At 40.6% G+C, this 17,279-nt stretch overlaps 3 protein-coding genes across 13 annotated transcripts in view; 2 read left to right on the top strand and 1 right to left on the bottom strand.

Moving 5' to 3' along the window:
- The first annotated feature begins 414 nt into the window (after positions 1-414).
- LOC117832039 (meteorin-like protein) lies at positions 415-5,451 on the top strand. Its single transcript, XM_034710996.1, has 4 exons — positions 415-522; positions 1,038-1,447; positions 3,239-3,298; positions 4,255-5,451. Exons 1-4 carry the CDS (start codon positions 434-436, stop codon positions 4,590-4,592), a joined length of 897 nt encoding a protein of 298 aa, XP_034566887.1. The 5' UTR covers positions 415-433; the 3' UTR covers positions 4,593-5,451.
- aqp8b (aquaporin 8b) lies at positions 4,130-12,231 on the bottom strand. Of its 5 annotated transcripts, XM_034711005.1 has the most exons (7): positions 12,094-12,231; positions 11,923-11,990; positions 10,302-10,395; positions 10,064-10,190; positions 9,747-9,961; positions 9,275-9,409; positions 8,736-9,133 (listed from the first exon to the last, which is right to left on the bottom strand). In XM_034711005.1, exons 1-7 carry the CDS (start codon positions 12,105-12,107, stop codon positions 9,091-9,093), a joined length of 696 nt encoding a protein of 231 aa, XP_034566896.1. In that variant the 5' UTR covers positions 12,108-12,231; the 3' UTR covers positions 8,736-9,090. The 5 variants fall into 5 exon arrangements, with proteins under 5 accessions (XP_034566894.1, XP_034566895.1, XP_034566896.1 ...); XM_034711003.1 differs by lacking the exons at positions 11,923-11,990; positions 12,094-12,231 and adding an exon at positions 4,130-4,940 and having other exon boundaries at positions 9,049-9,133; positions 10,302-11,911; XM_034711004.1 differs by lacking the exons at positions 11,923-11,990; positions 12,094-12,231 and adding an exon at positions 4,130-4,935 and having other exon boundaries at positions 9,049-9,133; positions 10,302-11,911.
- The window catches only part of arhgap17b (Rho GTPase activating protein 17b), a 25,597-nt gene continuing 20,082 nt past the window's right edge, over positions 11,765-17,279 (top strand). For 3 of the 7 annotated variants that reach the window (XM_034710971.1, XM_034710972.1, XM_034710974.1), the window contains exons 1-2: positions 11,797-12,308; positions 13,542-13,982. In XM_034710971.1, the coding sequence (XP_034566862.1) occupies positions 13,930-13,982 (53 nt within the window). In that variant the 5' untranslated portion in view covers positions 11,797-12,308; positions 13,542-13,929. Of the gene's footprint in view, positions 12,327-13,541; positions 13,983-17,279 lie in introns of all 7 variants that reach the window. The other 4 variants (XM_034710975.1, XM_034710969.1, XM_034710970.1 and 1 more) reach the window with 4 other exon arrangements.

Genomic DNA, 17,279 nt, shown 5'->3' with positions numbered 1-17,279 from the left:
TTATTAAGATGATAATAAAATAAATCAAATCTTAATTTGAAGAAAAAGAATAGACTATGTAAAAGCTACAGACCAGAGAAAGACTCAGAGGAGTGAAAAAAAGTGCAGAAAGACTCAGCAGATGTTAACAGATGGCTGGAAGTTTTCTAACGGTCTGCCTTTTCAGAGTGCAAAGACCTGCAGAGGCGGGCAGCCCCCCAACAACTGGATCAGCCCTATAGAGAGAGAGACGTGGGGGGAAAGGGGAGAGAGAGAGAGAGCGAGAGAGAGAGCGAGAGAGAGAGAGAGAGAGAGAGAGAGAGAGAAAGGAGGGAGGGGGGGATGCATTAAGCTGTGCAGCAGAGCGCTCGCGTGCACACACTGTTAAGCAGACACACTTTCCAGCCATGCACCGCCGACCTCTCCTCTCTGCGTGTTTATTTTTGTGGGTGAAATGTTGCCGAATGCTATGATTTTTTGGATGTTCATGCTGAGTCTTCAGCTGAGGAGCTGTGCAGCTGATCTGTGCAACTGGACCGGGAGGTGAGGAACTCCAACATGGGCATTTTACATGTTAAAGTGTAGGGACGTTTAAATTGCATATTGATGGGCTGATTGGCCATTTAAAAATATCCTGCACCCTCCAAATGGCGTTTCTAATGTTCACAACTTAATTAATTATTTGTCTTGTTGCAAAAACAATTATTTGAGGTGTTCTAAAAACTCCGTTGATGCAAAAACATATTTGAATAAATAGCCTGTATGATTCCATTGGTGTTTTTTATTAGATAATGTAATAAACATTTTTCATTGCATCTTTGAGCATTTACAGCTAGGCTAACATTTGAACCAATAAACCTTCAAACTTGTTTTGATTCTGGGGCTATCATCGACTCACAGCTGATGTTTTTACTGAAAGCAAATTAGTTTCAAAACTAGCAAATGATTTTCCAAATATCTCTAAAGCTAGTATCAATGAAATCCACGGGGAATATGATTTAAAATGTGCAAAAGTCTCTCACACAGTTGGATCAATAACAGGCCTCTGTTTTTTCCAGCGGTTTTGCAGGTGCTGTGGACTCCAGGATAGTGCTCCAGGTGCGCCTGCGCTGCACAGAGGGCTCGGTGAGGTGGGTTTACCCGGGCCAGGCTCTCCGGGTGGTCCTGGAGCCAAACCTGTACTCCGCCCGCCGCACGACAGTGTGCATAAAACCTTCTCCCTCCTTCCGCGGAGCAAGCGTCTTTATCGAGCGCTCCGGGGAGTTGGAGCTGCTGGTGACGGATTCTGGGCGGCCTGAGCACCAGCAGGTGTTTTGCTTTCGGGCGGACGGTCCTCGCAGGCCCGCCATCTACCTCCAGTCTAGTCCGCAGCTCGATGGAGCCTGGAGCAGACGTACGATGGGCTTCAGATACGAGCTGCTGGGAAATAGGAGCGCTGCAGGCAAGCTGGGCCTGAGCGGGCTTCAGAGTGAGTAGACCCGTTCTCACAGTGGCATGTCCTTAACAGATTCAGTGTTACTCTATGGAGTCATTCTTCATGAATATGTTAAAGTCTTAAAAAATGCATTGGTGGTTACTAATTGGCAAAATAACAGATGGCTTAAAAGTCACAGATGAGGCTAAATTCTGGGTTGCCAGATCGGGAAAAGATTGAGCTTAAAGACCTTTTATCTGTAAGAGAAGGTCTGCATTGTGACAAAGCTACTTTATTTAACAGCCAATCATTAGCAATGATTAACATCATCTATAACTGCCCCCTAACTGTATAAAAAGAATAGACAAATTCTGTTACTAATGCCAGTATGCAGGGTCTGCAACAATCCAATACATGATTTATCAAAATCAGCACTTTTCATACCTTATCATTTGATGATAATAAATGATGTTTCTATCCGAGGATGTGATCTCAACAAAAGTTCACAAAAAGTCAGTGATCAGTTTGTCTACACCAAAACATTTTTATTTTGAATTATATTGAAGAGTTATTTGGTATTTGCCAATATTTAAGAACAGGAATTCTACAGGAAAACACCACACAGGCATCTCTACAGTCCTGTGAAGAATATTTAGCTGGCTATCAAACAGACTGAAATTAATGTTGATGCCTTTGTACCACCTGCAAAAGCAGACAAGACCATTAGCACCCTGCTTGTCCATTACTGCTGCCACCAGGCTGGTGTCAGACAAAAAAATTAACTTCACCCTTCCAAAATACCCCCCATTTCTGACAGTAAAAATCCAGTTAGAGATAATCCTACATTTGACCGTGAAAAGGCACCAGTGTGTGTTTTTTAGTCCAAACATACTACTTGTGCACGTACAAAAAAAAAATCAACCAAGGGACAAGAGGAACAACTTTGTCTTCAGAGGTCACAGAGGTTGACACAATCTAAAACAGTTCCCCACAGTAGCTTTAAAACCCCTCAAAAAGGGTGCCTTATTAAAACTGACATCCCAATTTTGAATACTGAACACTGATTTCAAGGGAGTGACCAGTCCTGATTTGTGGAAAAAATCCTTGGTTGGTTAATTACTGGCTGTAATCATGCTGAGTGAAGCATGCAGCTGCTGGTCAGTCTTGTGTTTTGTCTGGCCGTCTGGTTTCCATCGGAGGACAAAGCGGGACAGAGCAGACCCCAGGGTGGCTGGAGGGCAACAGGCCGAAGGGTCTGAATCAAGTCTGCAAATACTTAAGAGATTCCACACATGCCTTCTCATTGTGGGTGTCTGTTTATTAGCATTTATCCATGTGTGCGGGCCTCTCCCAGTAGGCTGATGTCATTCTGTGTCCGTAATAGACATCTGCTGGTTCATCTTTTCGGCATTGCCAGTCTGGCAAAAGAATTTGACTCCTGCAGTCTCCAGTGTTGGCACGAGGTCGCTCACTTAGGTAGATACAATAGGAGTCAAACACAGAGGTCGAGACTAGCGAGAGGTTGTTTGATGTGGCTGGTAGGGGACTTAAAGGGGTAGCATTCCTTCATCTTACCCCTGGTTTCTTTACTCTTCGATGTGAATGGAGCCAGGTTTTAGGTCAGTGATATGGTTGGGAGGGGTGGCGTGCAGATCAGTGCAAAAGTGTCAGTTACAGAGTGTTTGGTGATGCTGTCTGGGAGAGTTGATTGACTAAGAATTTGGGGATGACTGGGAAATTAAAGAAGACAAAGTGATCTGATTCAAGACAGATGCATTTTAATGTCACTATTGTGCATGTTATAACACTATCTTCATTTTCTGTATTTCTTTTCTCCACCCACAGCTTCGTGCCGACCCTGCAATAATTCAGAACTCCTCATGGCCATCTGCAACAGTGACTTTGGTGGGTACATTTTGCAAGATCTTGCTCTCCATGCACAAGTCCTGTTACATACTTTCACAGTACACGCTTTGACAAATCCTCACCAAATCTTTACAAAGACATTTGAAACTATAAAGCAATTCAATTTAAAGTATGAAAATGAAAAACTAAATTACAGTAATAAGATGTTTAATTGAGAAAATTTTGTTATATATTTAACACGTACTCCACAGAAGCAATGCCATTTTGATTCCTTGGTTTATAGGTCAAATAAGGTCTTAAAGTTGCTGCCAAAAAGGACAAAACAGATCTTTGAGATTCTTATGCAAACATCCCACAGGAAAACTACAAGAAAGATTCAGGCCATACTGACTCCAAAAAATCAGAACGGCTTCATTCCCTTGTTCTTTTCATAGTTTGCTGATGATGATACTTGTGTGATATTTCTTGAGTAAAACACTAAGTTTAGGATCTGAATATTTACATTCATAGCAAGGAATAACTACTGAGGTACATTTTTTTAAACTGTGGTGATGATCTGTTGATGAAAGTCAACCACATGAGCAGAATAGAAAAGGTTTGTGCTTTAGTAAGAAGCAGAGCAAAGGATGGGATGAGAGATGATTTGGTCAAGGCAGATGAATTTAACATGAGTCTGGTTCTGCTTGAGGTTCCTGCCTGTTAAAAGAAGTTTGTCCTTGCCAATGTAACTTGCTAAATACTGCAAAGTGCTCTGCTCATGGTGGATCAGACTGAGTCCTGTCTGTAAGATGAGGCTGGATCTTATCCTGTCTTTATGTTAGGTCTTTGTTAACAATTTAACATAGAGTACAGTCTAGACCTGCTCTGTTTGTAAAAGTGTCATGGAATAACGTTGGTTGTGATTTGGTGCTATATAAATAAAGACTGATTGATTGAGATAAAACAAAGACAAACATCTTCCTGTGATGACAAAGTTCTGGTCTTTGCCCTGTCAGTGGTTCGAGGCTCAATCAGGAATGTCTCCAATGACTCTGAACGTCAGACATCGCTGGTGGAGGTGTCAGCTGCCCGGGTGTACCGGCAACGCAGTGGAGTGTTTGAGCAAGAACTGTCTAATTCTGGGTCCTCCCTGTCCGTCGGGTCATGGCGTGGGCACATCCACACACACCTGCAGTGCCACGTGAAGCCTGGGGATGGGGACTTCCTCTTCACAGGGTCAGAACACTTTGGGGAAGCTTGGTTAGGGTGTGCCCCGCGATACAAAGACTTCCTGTCCCTGTACCAGACCGCCTGGGCGGCACATCAAAATTCCTGCGACTTCCCTTTGAACTGAGGAAGTGTGGTTGTTTTAGCACTGCTAAGTCCTTATCCACAGGCATCCTCACCCCTGTACTGGCACCGTGGGATCCCTCTAGTGCTGTCATGTGCCAGCAAGGTGGCATCCAGCATCACCAGCAGGGACGCAGCTTTTGAATCGCTGGTGAAAGACACTTTTAGGGGAGCAGAGCAGGGCAAACAGCGGGGCCTCCTGCACTCAGGCTCATTGAGGACCGGCCTTTGTCTCCCTCCCTCGCTGCCTCCTGTCCTGGGAGACTGGAGAGGGGTTGGGTTTTCGCTCTGCCTTTGTGCTTCTCCCCACATTAACCGTCGCTCACTTTGCTGCCTCAGTGTGAGAACTGCCCTTTGAACCGAGGAGGAGGGTGCAATCAACAGTTTGTCAGATGAATAATCTTGTAAATAAACAATTGTGAAGTCTTCATCCTGAGTCTTTGTCAAAGTTTCAAATCCTCTTTGCCTAGATATACATCTTGTGTACATGACCTCCAAATGACATGATAACATTTAAGTATCATTTTACAGCTTTAAAGGCACTGTGTGGAGTTTTCATGTTGTGTTGATTGTATTTTGATGAAATCAGTAGTGTTTTTTCGGGATGAAGACTGCATTTCTCATGAGCATCATCCCCCTCTGTTGTAAAGATGTGACTCTTGCCAAAGCGTACATGTTGTTGTGGGAGCAAATAAATGGAATACAGATCTTCTCAGACAACTTTTGGCATGATGCAGAGTGATGAGGTCATGTATTTATTTGTAGCTACATGGAATTATGACCTTTCCCCTTACTTTGTAAACTCTGACTTATTACCATTATGAGCTTAAAGAGACTAAACAAATTATACCGGTTTAACGTTACCTTAAGTGTCATGTTTTCTTTGTGTCCCAATTAATGTCTGAATAACAGCTATGCACACGGTTTAACTCTTTTGTCCCAAAGTTTCAGAGTTTCTCCATTCAAAGCAATACTTCAACAGAAAACATACGTCTTTTTGCTAATCTCGCTCCAGTATCAGCCATTATTACAAAACATTAGGTAAAAAAAAAATTATCTCAAGAAAAAAAACCTCCTGCTTGTTAACTTACTTCTAGTTCACTTGCTTTTCGTTCTAAAAGTAGATACTTCAGAGTGAGTGCTGATTATCGACTCAACTTTTTTAGCGGAAAATCCAGCCTGAACACAACCACTAAAATTGTTTTTAAAAAAAGAGTAAAGAAACAACCAGTCTTTTCACTGATCTTCTCATTGCACTATGTAGGTCATGAAGAGGCATCCGTATAAGAGGGAGACCACTTAAAAATAAGAGAGGAACTCCAAAGAGTGCCTTTAAGTCATTGGACAAAACCTTTTTCTAACTGTCACTTGTGTAGAAGTTTAGTTTAGCCATGCTACAGAACGTCTGCCAGTCTCTGTGTTGCATGAGTAAGACACAATATCTTCATATTTTGTCTCTTTTGTGTTTGCAAGAAATGTAGCATCAAATTAAACATACCTCCAGTTTCATCAAGCCTTTCATCTTGACATTAGGCTATGATAATCTACATGAAAATTACATTTAACAGGAATATAATTGGCTTACAGTATGAAGTTAGTATATTCAAGTTGTGTTTGTTTAAGCAACAATACACATAGAAAATACAAACACTGTTTGCAGGTATATTTCTTTTTTAATGGAGACTGGTCGGTTTATGTAGCTGTGTGATGAAGTGAGCAGAGCTCATGAAACAGTGCATAAAAATCTAAATTTCATGAGGTCCTCTCAGTGCTTCTTTTAAAAGGCAGGGTGATAAAGGCATAAATGAACTAAGACCCCCATTTCCAATCATATGCTGCATAATCTCTGTTTTTCTGCTGAGAATGGGATTAAAATCTCAAGTGTCCTACAAGCTTTTTTTGTCCCTTTTCCTTCTGCCTCCCATCTTTCTCCCTGAAATCAGATTCTTATGATAATAGGACAGCCCTACTTTAAAATGAAATACCAAATCTCCCAAACTGGGGATATCTCTGAGCAGGCTGAATTGGACTTTTCTTTAGCATGGTGTGGCCCCTGCATCACAGCCCAGCAAGACAAATGGACAGATGTGAGGCCCCTAAGCCTGGGGATCCTCCCACTCGGCCCCTCCCATAGGAGGAGAACAATTAATTGACTTTTAAAGAAACTGCTTTCTTAGCCTATTCCACACTTCTCCTTGGCTGGGCAGCGCTCACAAATTGGTGTGTTGAACTTTTTATGAGGACTAAATAGCTGCCAATGAAAGTGTAAATGACTGTGAGCTGAATGGAGCCAATACAATGGCCCAGCAGAGACAAGGCCTCTGGCAGACATAATGACCATTGTCACGGCTGCTGTCATCTAGAAACCATCAGGTCTCATGAAACCCAGGCCTAGAGGAGGGGCGATCCCTGCTTTAACTCTCACTCAGTCCACAATTTGTTGCTTTGTGTTTCTCTACTCTATATCCTTATCTTTACATTAAATGCTATTGCTCCCCTTTGTGTGCAGGTGTTAACTTTTAGTTTTCAGTTAAATAACCAGAAAGTGAAAAGAACCATATACAGGTAAGATATATCAATAGAAAACCTTCATCTTTCATTTGTACCGGTTGGTTTTATATTGGTTTTAGAGCTTTTTGTGCCTTTTTGAAGATAAGTAAATAAATAATACTTCCTGCACTAGAAGACTAAGATCCACTTCTAATATCAAGAGTCATTTTTTGTACTCTTAGATTTCTTTGTAAGACATGTTTAGAGGTAGCAAGCGGATTAATTTTGATAAATGTCACTAAAATATCAGCTTTCCACAAAGTTTTCATATTCCAACAGAAGCCCAGTTTGAAGTCTCCTCCCTCAGTATTGTCCCAGGGGACTACCATGTCAAATTTCCAAGCAAAATATAACCTCTCTGCAGGCTTTTGAGAGCACACAATCCTCATCTCTGGGAATTCCAGCAGGCTCTCATGGGGAACGAACCCAGGAGGGCTCGGCCCTGGAGCCGCTGCATGGTGCACCGGCAGGAGTCCATCCAGATAGGGGGGTAATTGGTTTATCCCACTGCATGGCCTGCTTTCCCATGTGGGCCACTGCTGTGGGGAGGCCCGGGGGTACAATATGGAAACAGCATGATACCCTCCAGTACCGAGCAGGCATTCAGTGCTCTGGCTTTAGAGAGCAGGCACAGGGTAGCGCCAACACAAAGCTGAGGCAGAGATGTCTCCAGGCTTTGAAAAGGTTGCCATTTGGTCTCTTTTTACCAGTGTGCAGCATTTGTGTTAGAAAATCTGAAGTAATTGAGTTTGGGCTCAAACTCATCTATAAATGTTCCTCTCACTTGAAAAGGTAATGAGATTGAGCTTTTCCTTTTTTAACTCATAGCCACTCATGCACCTGCTGCACCTGGCTGGAAAATAGGTTTGCCTGAACTCCTTATAGTATCAAATCCAACATGAGGCCAATGCCATGTACTGACAAAACCAGAATCTATTACTCTGAACTAGAGGGGAGAAATCTCTGATCTCACATTATGATGCACAGAAGCTGAGGCATTTTTGATCAATAATAACTCCATATCCAATTTTCTCAGCTGCTGAGTAGCTACAGCTATCAAAACTTCACCAATGCCACAGACTGTAAAAAAGAATGGACACAATAAAAAATGTCAGCACCCATCAAGGCAGTACTTCGGCGTCACGTCTCACAATGAGAAGAGATTGAGGTGTGCTGTCCATATAAATATACAGTCAGTGATTAGTGTATACTGCCATAACACTCTTCTTCAACAGTATGAGTTATATTAGGAATCAAACTTTTGTTTTCTTGTGATAATGGGTTGATTTTGTAATTACTTTGAGATAAAAAAAAAGTTTGGTTTCCTTGAAATAAGAAATAAACTCATGGTCTTTAGATACGTTTTTGAAAATGTATGCATGAAAAGCTCTGGATTAGCTCAGCAGTTAAATTGCATGTGCCATATGCAACAGCCACAGTCCTCGAAGGAGCCACCTGGGATTCAACTCCCACAAGTCTATCCATTGTTCTGTCCTCTCCAAAAAGGCATGAAAAGCCCCAAATAATCTGAAAAATCATAATAATAACGGCAACCAGACACACTTTGTTCAAATACAGCCAACAACACAAAACATCATCAGGTTTCCAGCAACAAGTTGCTGTCATTTTCAATTTATTCTCTCATTTTCAGGGAGAAATAAGCTCACTTATTCTACTAATCATCTACAACTCTGTTTAACTTTAACTCCATGTGTTAAAGGTCCGGTATCATATTAAAGTAACCTTTAAACTAAGCATAATTTTACATTCTGTACACTCGAGAGCCTCAACATACAACACACGTGCCTTTGAAATGTAAAAAAAAAAGCATTGCCACAATGATGTAATAATAATAATAAAAAGAAATACATCCCAGTGAAACAAAATAAAGGGACTACAGTGTATTGTACCTGTAAATGGTAATCTTATGATCCATATAAAAACACAGGAACTCATTTAAGGATTATTCGCATCTTTCTGTCTCCAAGGAGGAGTCTGCAAAAAAAAGAAAAGAAAAAAACAACAATTTGTGATTTGTTCAGCCAGAAATTAACCTTCAAAATCAATATGATGAATTAAATAAGTTTTAAACTTGGGCAACTCAAATTAAGCAGTAAAAGTTTGTGTTGCACCTACCGAACCAGTGCAACTGCTATTAGGCCCCCTGCAATGGGACCTACCCAGTAGACCCAGTGGTAAGTCCAGTAGTTGCTCACGACAGCTGGACCAAAGGCTCTGGCTGGGTTCATACAGGTGCCAGAGACATCTCCGCTAATAATGAGAAAGACATATATGATGAGGTAATCAAATGAGTTATTGGTGCATGAAATTAGGATAATGATGTGAATTAGAATATTTCTGATACATCCAATGTTTGTAACTATATGTGTCGTGTTGATTTTTAATGCAAACAAGATGTGTTACTTTCAAATCTGTCACTTTGACAAACCCGTAAATATACCATAAGTCCATCTCTACAAAATATTAAGTCAAACGCACAAACATTTCATGACAAAATGTCTTTTGTACTTTTCATAATAGCTTCACTTTTTAGAGAAATAACCTCCTGTAAGACTTGGAATTTCCCTACTTGTTCATTTTAACTCACCCAGCCAAGATGGTAAATATCACAGTGCAGCCCACCATGAATGGCACCATAGGATTTCTTGTTCTAACATTAAAAGCTCCAAGCAGCAACACTGTTGTGATCAGGCAAGTCATAGCGACCTCGCCAAAAAGAGCACCTCCAATTTCAGCGTCTGGCTGCAGCACTGCAAACGCAGCACCGTGGGCTTTGATGAAGTTCTCCCTCGAGGTCATCGCCTGTGGGCATCAATGGAGTCAACTGGAGATAATCTTATGTATGTGTACACAGGCAGATTCTTAAAAGAGATTTTCTGAAACTACAAAATATGACCTCTTCACCTTTGCCATCGCAGCTCCAAGCACCCCTCCAAGTAACTGGCATGCAATGTATGGAGCCACCATATTCATCTCCATCCCTCCACATAGATAGATAGCCAGGGTGAAAGGAGGGTTAAAATGGGAACCACTGGAGAGGAAAGAATGCATGGTTTATTTCCTGAGATATGATTCATGTCACATGCATAATGAATTTAAATTCTTTATTTTGGACGAAAAACAAAGAAAATATAATCCTCACCTGATCTCAGCCATGCATGCTACCAGAGCAGCAATAGCCAGCCCATGCACCAGAGCAGGCTGAAGCCTCCCTGTAGACTCCACATTTTCTATCACTGACACACATCCAATAAAAACAAAGAAAGTAGTCCCCACCAGCTCGCCTAGACATGGCTGAAACACCTGCTCAAATTTGTTAGGAGGTTTGGCTGGAGGTGGCTTGTGTTCTGAAGACAGAAGAGACGCCCCGACTTCACTCATCTCTACCTTCTCGTTAGCCATGAGTCTTCAGAGAGCGCTGAAGATGTGACTCCGAGTGCGATCTCCTGGAGTGTGCACACGCATATCTCCGTGTCCGCTAATCACACAGACTTTGGCATGTGAGGTTAGAGTGTGGTGGAGTTGTTCTACTAACCTGTCATTGACTTACTGACCCTTTCTATCATTAAGCCAAAATGGTTTGCTCATCACATGCCTTCTCACTGCAGGAATGAACCTGCACGGGTTAATGTTGCATATTGCCACCTTATAATTTACTGAGGCTTTACAAACACGGTTTCAGAAGAGTCTTTTCCATGGCGGGCTAAAAGAAGGACACGACAGGATCTATGGCAAAAAGTGTTGTTATGAAATTGGGTAAAAATGCTTCTATGATAGACTTGTACAACTGAAATTGTGCTTTTAAAGGCCATTAAATAAAGAATAAACCCATCCTTGCCTTGATATGTTGTGACCAGTCTGTGTGCAATGTGATAGGTGTTTTAAAAAGGAATAAATATCCAATAAAACAATCTAAGCCTTATCTAATCTTAACAGAAGAGAATATATACTCCTTCAAAGTTTTAGTCACATGACTTTGCTGCTTGCAAATCAAACATGTAATAGTGAGGGATTAGTTTTTCTTTAACCACAACAAATCAGGGTTAAAGTACATTCAGCAAGGTTAAAAGTTGCCCACCTTGCACAGAAGTCTCCATTATAGAGGCCATATAATCATTATTAGTGTTTATATGATCCTACAAGCAAGGTTCACAGGTCAGTGACATTGTTGCTACTCAGATAGGAGTGTTTTTACAAGCTCCACCTGATCAACCCTCGTTAAATACCTGGCTGCATGAGCCAGATAAGGTAAAGCTTTGCCCTTTGTCTGAAGAGACATGGTGGATTACTTTCAGTTACTGAGTATGAATATCCTGAATTTTACAAGGTTCTCTTCTCTAAGGGAAGTCACTGTTTATTCACCATAAGAAAAACATCAATTAACTCCCACTGTGTGCAACTGGCAGCAGAAATCTTAGCATTGGATGTGTAAAAAAGGAGGTTTGCAACCCATTTCTATAAGGTAGTACAACTTCTGACCACTTCACCTTCCTCCATTCACTGTAGAAATAGATAACATGATACTACAGGTGTTAACTGACGTAATGCGTTTATTTTTGTATGATGACTGAACCTTATAGGCATTTTTGACTGCCCATGTAATGACGAGGTATCTGCCACTAGGAGGCAGAACATCACCTGTATTTCGACACAGGATTTGCAGCACAGGTAGAGCATATCACAGCCCACAAAACGGTAATAACCCGCATAAAGCACTCAGATTACTCCGCTGGCACTGTTAATATTACATGTTGTGGGCCTACCTGCTTGGAGGTTTTCTCCAGCTGCCTCCTTTTGCTCAGTTTCCAGGTCTTCATCTGTCCACCACATCCTACTCCATGTTAGGCGATATAAGGGGGTGACAAAGACTGTTTAACATGTTTTCTGTAACATCTTCTGCCACCATTGTTTGTAATTTTGTCGTTTAACATTACATTTCTATTCCCATTCAACTCCACCCTGTCCATCTTGTTTTTTCTTATTTCCCGCTTTGCCCGTGACATCACCGAATGGACCGTATGGACTAATTTAAACGGCTCATGGGAGGGGACCGCGCCTCTATGGCAGACCACTGCGCATGCTCAGGAGTAGCCTGCAGATGGTTTTAGTAAGGCGACATCCCTCATCAGATGGGCTGTTCCAAAATCAGGTGGGCCGTGAGCGACAGGTATTTTTCACACTCCATTAGAACATCTGTACAAGTTAGTGCTGGGCCATACCACACTTTTATGATTCGTTACGATGCCGAATACTTTTTTGGCAATTCATTCGATATTCGATACCCGATGCCAATACTTTCCGTGATTTAAAAATAAAATAAATGCAACGCTTGAAAGACAACTCCCATGACCAATACTGTTCATTTAACAACTTTAATATGCAAATCCTTTGGTGACCCTTTTTTTAAACTATTAAATAAATTAAGAAAAACACAGAAAAAATGAACATCCTTTACTTAAATTATCTGAGTGGAAAGCTTAAAACAGCCTCTTCGGTACAACACTTTGGAGTAAGTTACCCTAAAAGAATCAGAAGTGACACATGCACTTTTATTTCGCAATTATTAATTGGTATCCATATTTTATTAGAGTAGTCGATACTCAAATGAGTAGTGTGTGAGAATCGATATATCGATACCACAGAATCAATACGCCCACCTCTTGTAGACTTTTTTTTTTATATAAACAACTACAAAGCTGTATTATTTCGTATGTTACAATTCTAAGTAGGCCTAAAAAAATGAATACATACACTAATAGGTCTAACATACGGAAAAGGAGGCCACTGAAAGACACAATTAAGGTGCAATATCTTTTTTTTATTATTATTCTTAGTTTAAAGTCAGAATTATGAGAAAAAAAATACAGAATTCTGACTTTAATCTCAGAATAGTAATAATAATAAAAATATTGCACCTTATTTTTTTTTAGTGGCCCTTATCATCTTTCGTATTTTAAAAAAACACGCACATACAAAATTGAAAACAATGTTGAACAGTCCACTAGATGGACCCCTATCTTCCAAAATTAGCCGGTTTACCAGGAGTAGGCTGAGTATACCTTCGGAATCTGTTCAGCATTGCTAACACTTTCTCACGTTTTTCATTTACCAACCATTTGCTCCATTAAATCTAACAATTTATCGACTTTGCAGATTTTTTTCTTTTACTACGTTATGTGTATTTACATGCACAACCCTACCTGTGATAACCTTCTTTAAAAAAACAAAAAACTGTCTCTACTCCGAACATTAAAAACTATGCAACGTTCTTGACTATTGGAAAGTAATTTTTATAGTAAACTAAAACGAATATGAGTGTGACTTTTCCATAACAATGACAGACCAATAGCTGACTCAATGCTTTTCTTTTTTTCTTGCAAAGGTATCACATGTCAGCAGTGGGCCGTGCAGCGTACAGTAGGGAAGTAAAGACACTTCCTTCTTCCTACCTCACTGGTTGCTCACACGGACCACTCAGTATAGTAGGAAGTCTGACATTCGTGGCAATGGAGATCCTGAAGCTCGTCAAGGGCTGCTTCTATTGACTCATCTGATTTCCTCCCTGTTGTTAAGAAGCCACAGCAAATGTCACCGGGTTTAACCACGGAAACTATTCACTTGTACTGTGTTAAACTCGTCTGAGCTCAACCCTTTATTCAGCCACAATGGCTGCGACGTAGCGCAACTTTTGGATCCACGGTGGATGAACGAGGGCGCTCCGGGGCGCAGCTAACTTTTACTGACTTTGAGGAGACACAAGAGAAAAAAAGATGAAGAAACAGTTTAATCGCATGAGGCAACTCGCCAACCAGACAGTCGGAAGGTGAGTGTTCATCTCAACATACATTGTTGCATGTGGATGTAATCTGGCACTGTTGTTCCTTTTCATGATTTGACAGTGTTTTATTTTCCATGTCATCCGTCTTGAGGGCTGGGCTGGGTCTCTCCGTGATAAATACCTGTAACAACAGTTTACTGTTGATGTGAAAGTCAACTAAACTTGCCTGCATGTCACTTCTTCTGTCCAGATGACTTGCCGTTTCTGTGTTTCTGCAAGAAGCCCGTTTCTTCATTGGATTAAATCTGTTTCAATATCGATTATTTGTTCTAAATTTCAGCCCCAAAAAGCCGAAAAAGTTATCATCTTATGTTCCTCGAACCACAAATGACGACATTAAATGTCTCTTTTATAGATATTGATATTATATCATGATATTTTTCAGTCTTTATTATAGATTATGTGATTCATCACCAACTTGTTGAACTCAAATAGCGCCTATAACGTTCATTTAACCTGAAGGCAGAATTCAGGGCTGGCAGATCCCATTTCAGTCAGGGCCTTTACAGAATTACATCATATTTTCAAGTTATTTCTATTTCAGCAGCTCTATGCTAGCACGTGCACAAACACAATATGTCCTGATGTTGGTAATGGCAGTTAGTTGCCCCTCCACACACACACCCTCACAAACAAACACAAACACAATATTTACACCATATCCTGCCCCCTTCTCTCCATCCCCTTCATCTCCGTTCCCACAGGGGCTTCCAGCCCTGTCCTCTATCAACAGCCATCTCTGAGACAATATCTTCCGTTATTGCTGCATTAATGTTGTCTGCAGATGATGCCCTTCGAGTAATGTTCCTTCAAAATGACTTTCCAACCAGTAAAACCCTGTAGCCGCTGGATTCCTCCACACATTCCTCCATATGTTGTGTAAGAGCAGTAAAACCGAACTGAGCAGAGTGACAGCTTGCTTTCAGAGTCAGGAGTGTTTGTAAGTACAGATTTGAGTGGGTTTCTGTTGGGAGAGTTTAACATACCAGGAAATCCATCTGGTTCCATTTGTACCACTGCATGACCAAAACAAAATGGGAGTTATAGTTTTCTATAAATAAACGTCTCAGATTAGCAGCATTGTGTTTGATACGAAATGTCCAGCACGGGATCTCTAACAACAACCGAGGACAGATCAGGGGGTCAAATGCCACATTTTTCCTCAGTTTTAAATCAAGAAAACAAATATCCCTTTATCCCTGCCCGTCCCTGGGACTTAACGCCATGTCACTCTAAAGGGGAAAATCGTTGTTGCACAGTTATTAGTTACAGTTTGCATCTTCAGTGTTCTGTAGGAGGGGATGCCTATTTTGTTTAAGCACCAAGTAATGACACAGTTTCATTGAGAAGAATAAGGTAGGGCATCTTGGAAGACCCTTGAACTTTTTGTGATTGATTATTTTGACTCAACAGGGTTCAGAAAAGTCCTTTCCCACCTCTTCCCTCCTCCTGGGTGCTGGACTTAAAAGTCATACACTTCTACATAAAGAAACCAGATTACATTTAAATGGTTACTGGCTTAAAGTTGATTACTCTACAGCACTGTGATTATTTTTGATCTGTTTCACAATACAGTGAATGTCAGTTAGCGTTGTTTTGGTTCTCTGTCAGGCCCAGGAAGGGCCCAGCATGGAGGCTTTTTTTTGTAGAGTAAGCGTTTCCACACTTTGTTGACAGGCACACAGTGAGAGGCTGGGGACGTCATGTCGCCACAGAGGGGTGTTTTTACAAAGAGGAAGCCAGTTTGATTTACTTATGATTAATAAGGGGGAAGCAGCTTGATTTAGTTGCAGTATGGTGTAATCTGTCAGGGTTGCAGTGTTTGTGAGTCCTTGCATACCACTGGAGCACTTTGCACAGATAAGCTTACTCAGAAAACTCTAATCAAAGCTTTAATTTGGGAAGAAGGCAGTGAAGCTTCACATGAAACGTGGAATAAGCAGTTTTTTTGTTTTCTGTGTTAGTTCAAGAGTCCATTTACGTAGCATGCTGTTTCTCTTCTTTTCTCTTTCTTTCTGTCTTATGTTCCTCCAAGTTTTCTGTCGGGGTCTGGGATCCAGCATTGTGGGGGTTTATTTTTAGAACAATAGCTGAGCCAAGCTGTGCTTGAGTCAAATCAATGCTAATTCAATATTGATAGGAATCTAAACATTCTCGCTCAGAGTGAAGCCTAATGTGTAATGCGATCTTATGGATCATTGTAAAGGCATTCTGGCTGCAGATCGTATTCCATGCCTTCACATACTGAATGTACAATGAATATCAACCTTTGTTTAACTGTGAGAGGAACAAGCTAAAAATTGTTTCGGAACAATAGAGGGCTTATCCGGCTTCAGTGTGTTATGACAGTTTATTTCTTCATACTTTTTATTCAGACTTGTTAAAACATCAATCAAGAGTTTCCCCTTTTCTTGGAAAGTCATCCGAAGAGTGTTTGTAAAAACGTGAAATATTAGAAAATATTCAGTTTATCAAGACTGAAAATTCCAGCAGGTATGTACTAGTGAAGAAAAATCTAAAATTTAAACTATGGTATAATTTCAAAGAGGTGATATTAAGCTTTTTCATATTTAAAAAACAAATTAAGTTAAATTGTTGGAAGTCAATACTAGACATGGGCAAAGTTTCAGACTTAGAGGTAAATGTGTGTCGGTATGATCCCAGGATGAGTCTGCAGGCAGCTCTGACAGGCTTGTTCAAAAAGTCATAAAAGAATTATGCAAAGGGACACGAGACTTGCTCAATTTGTACTGTTACATTGGTGAATCTCCTTAAAAGAGAGAAAGAGAATAGAGCTGACCAATTGTATGAAAGTGGGTGGTTTTTGAGATGTAAATCACGTAAAGCTACTACAGAGGTATCAAAGTGACAATATAGAACCTGAAGAATAGAATAAAAAAATCCCTCTCTAAACACTTCAGCCAACATTAGCTGAATAAGGACGTCCAAAGTTAGCTAAATTGTGATTTAAATGTGCAATCACTGATCTGTAGAAGATAGTGATCTTTAAAGCTCAAAGAGCAGCAACATTATTTTCTGTATAACTGATCTGTCAAATTTTTCTTGCAGTCCTCTTATTCGTACTTTGTCAGCAGAAAAATAATCACAGCACGGTGTAAGGACCCAATGCAAAGTCTTATAAATACTCTTGCCCTCATCCTAACTGATGGTCTGGGTTAGGTTAGGTTAGGTTACTTTATTTATACCAGTAGGTAGATTTGTTTTGCAGCAAGATGATGTTGACGTACAGTTTGAGTTACAAACAACATTAACATGATACAA

The sequence above is a fragment of the Notolabrus celidotus genome, chromosome 20 (assembly GCF_009762535.1).
Source record: "Notolabrus celidotus isolate fNotCel1 chromosome 20, fNotCel1.pri, whole genome shotgun sequence".
NCBI classification, from domain to species: Eukaryota; Metazoa; Chordata; class Actinopteri; order Labriformes; family Labridae; genus Notolabrus; species Notolabrus celidotus.
The sequence above is the reverse complement of the archived record's forward strand: the minus strand, read 5'-3'. Positions and strand labels throughout refer to the sequence as shown.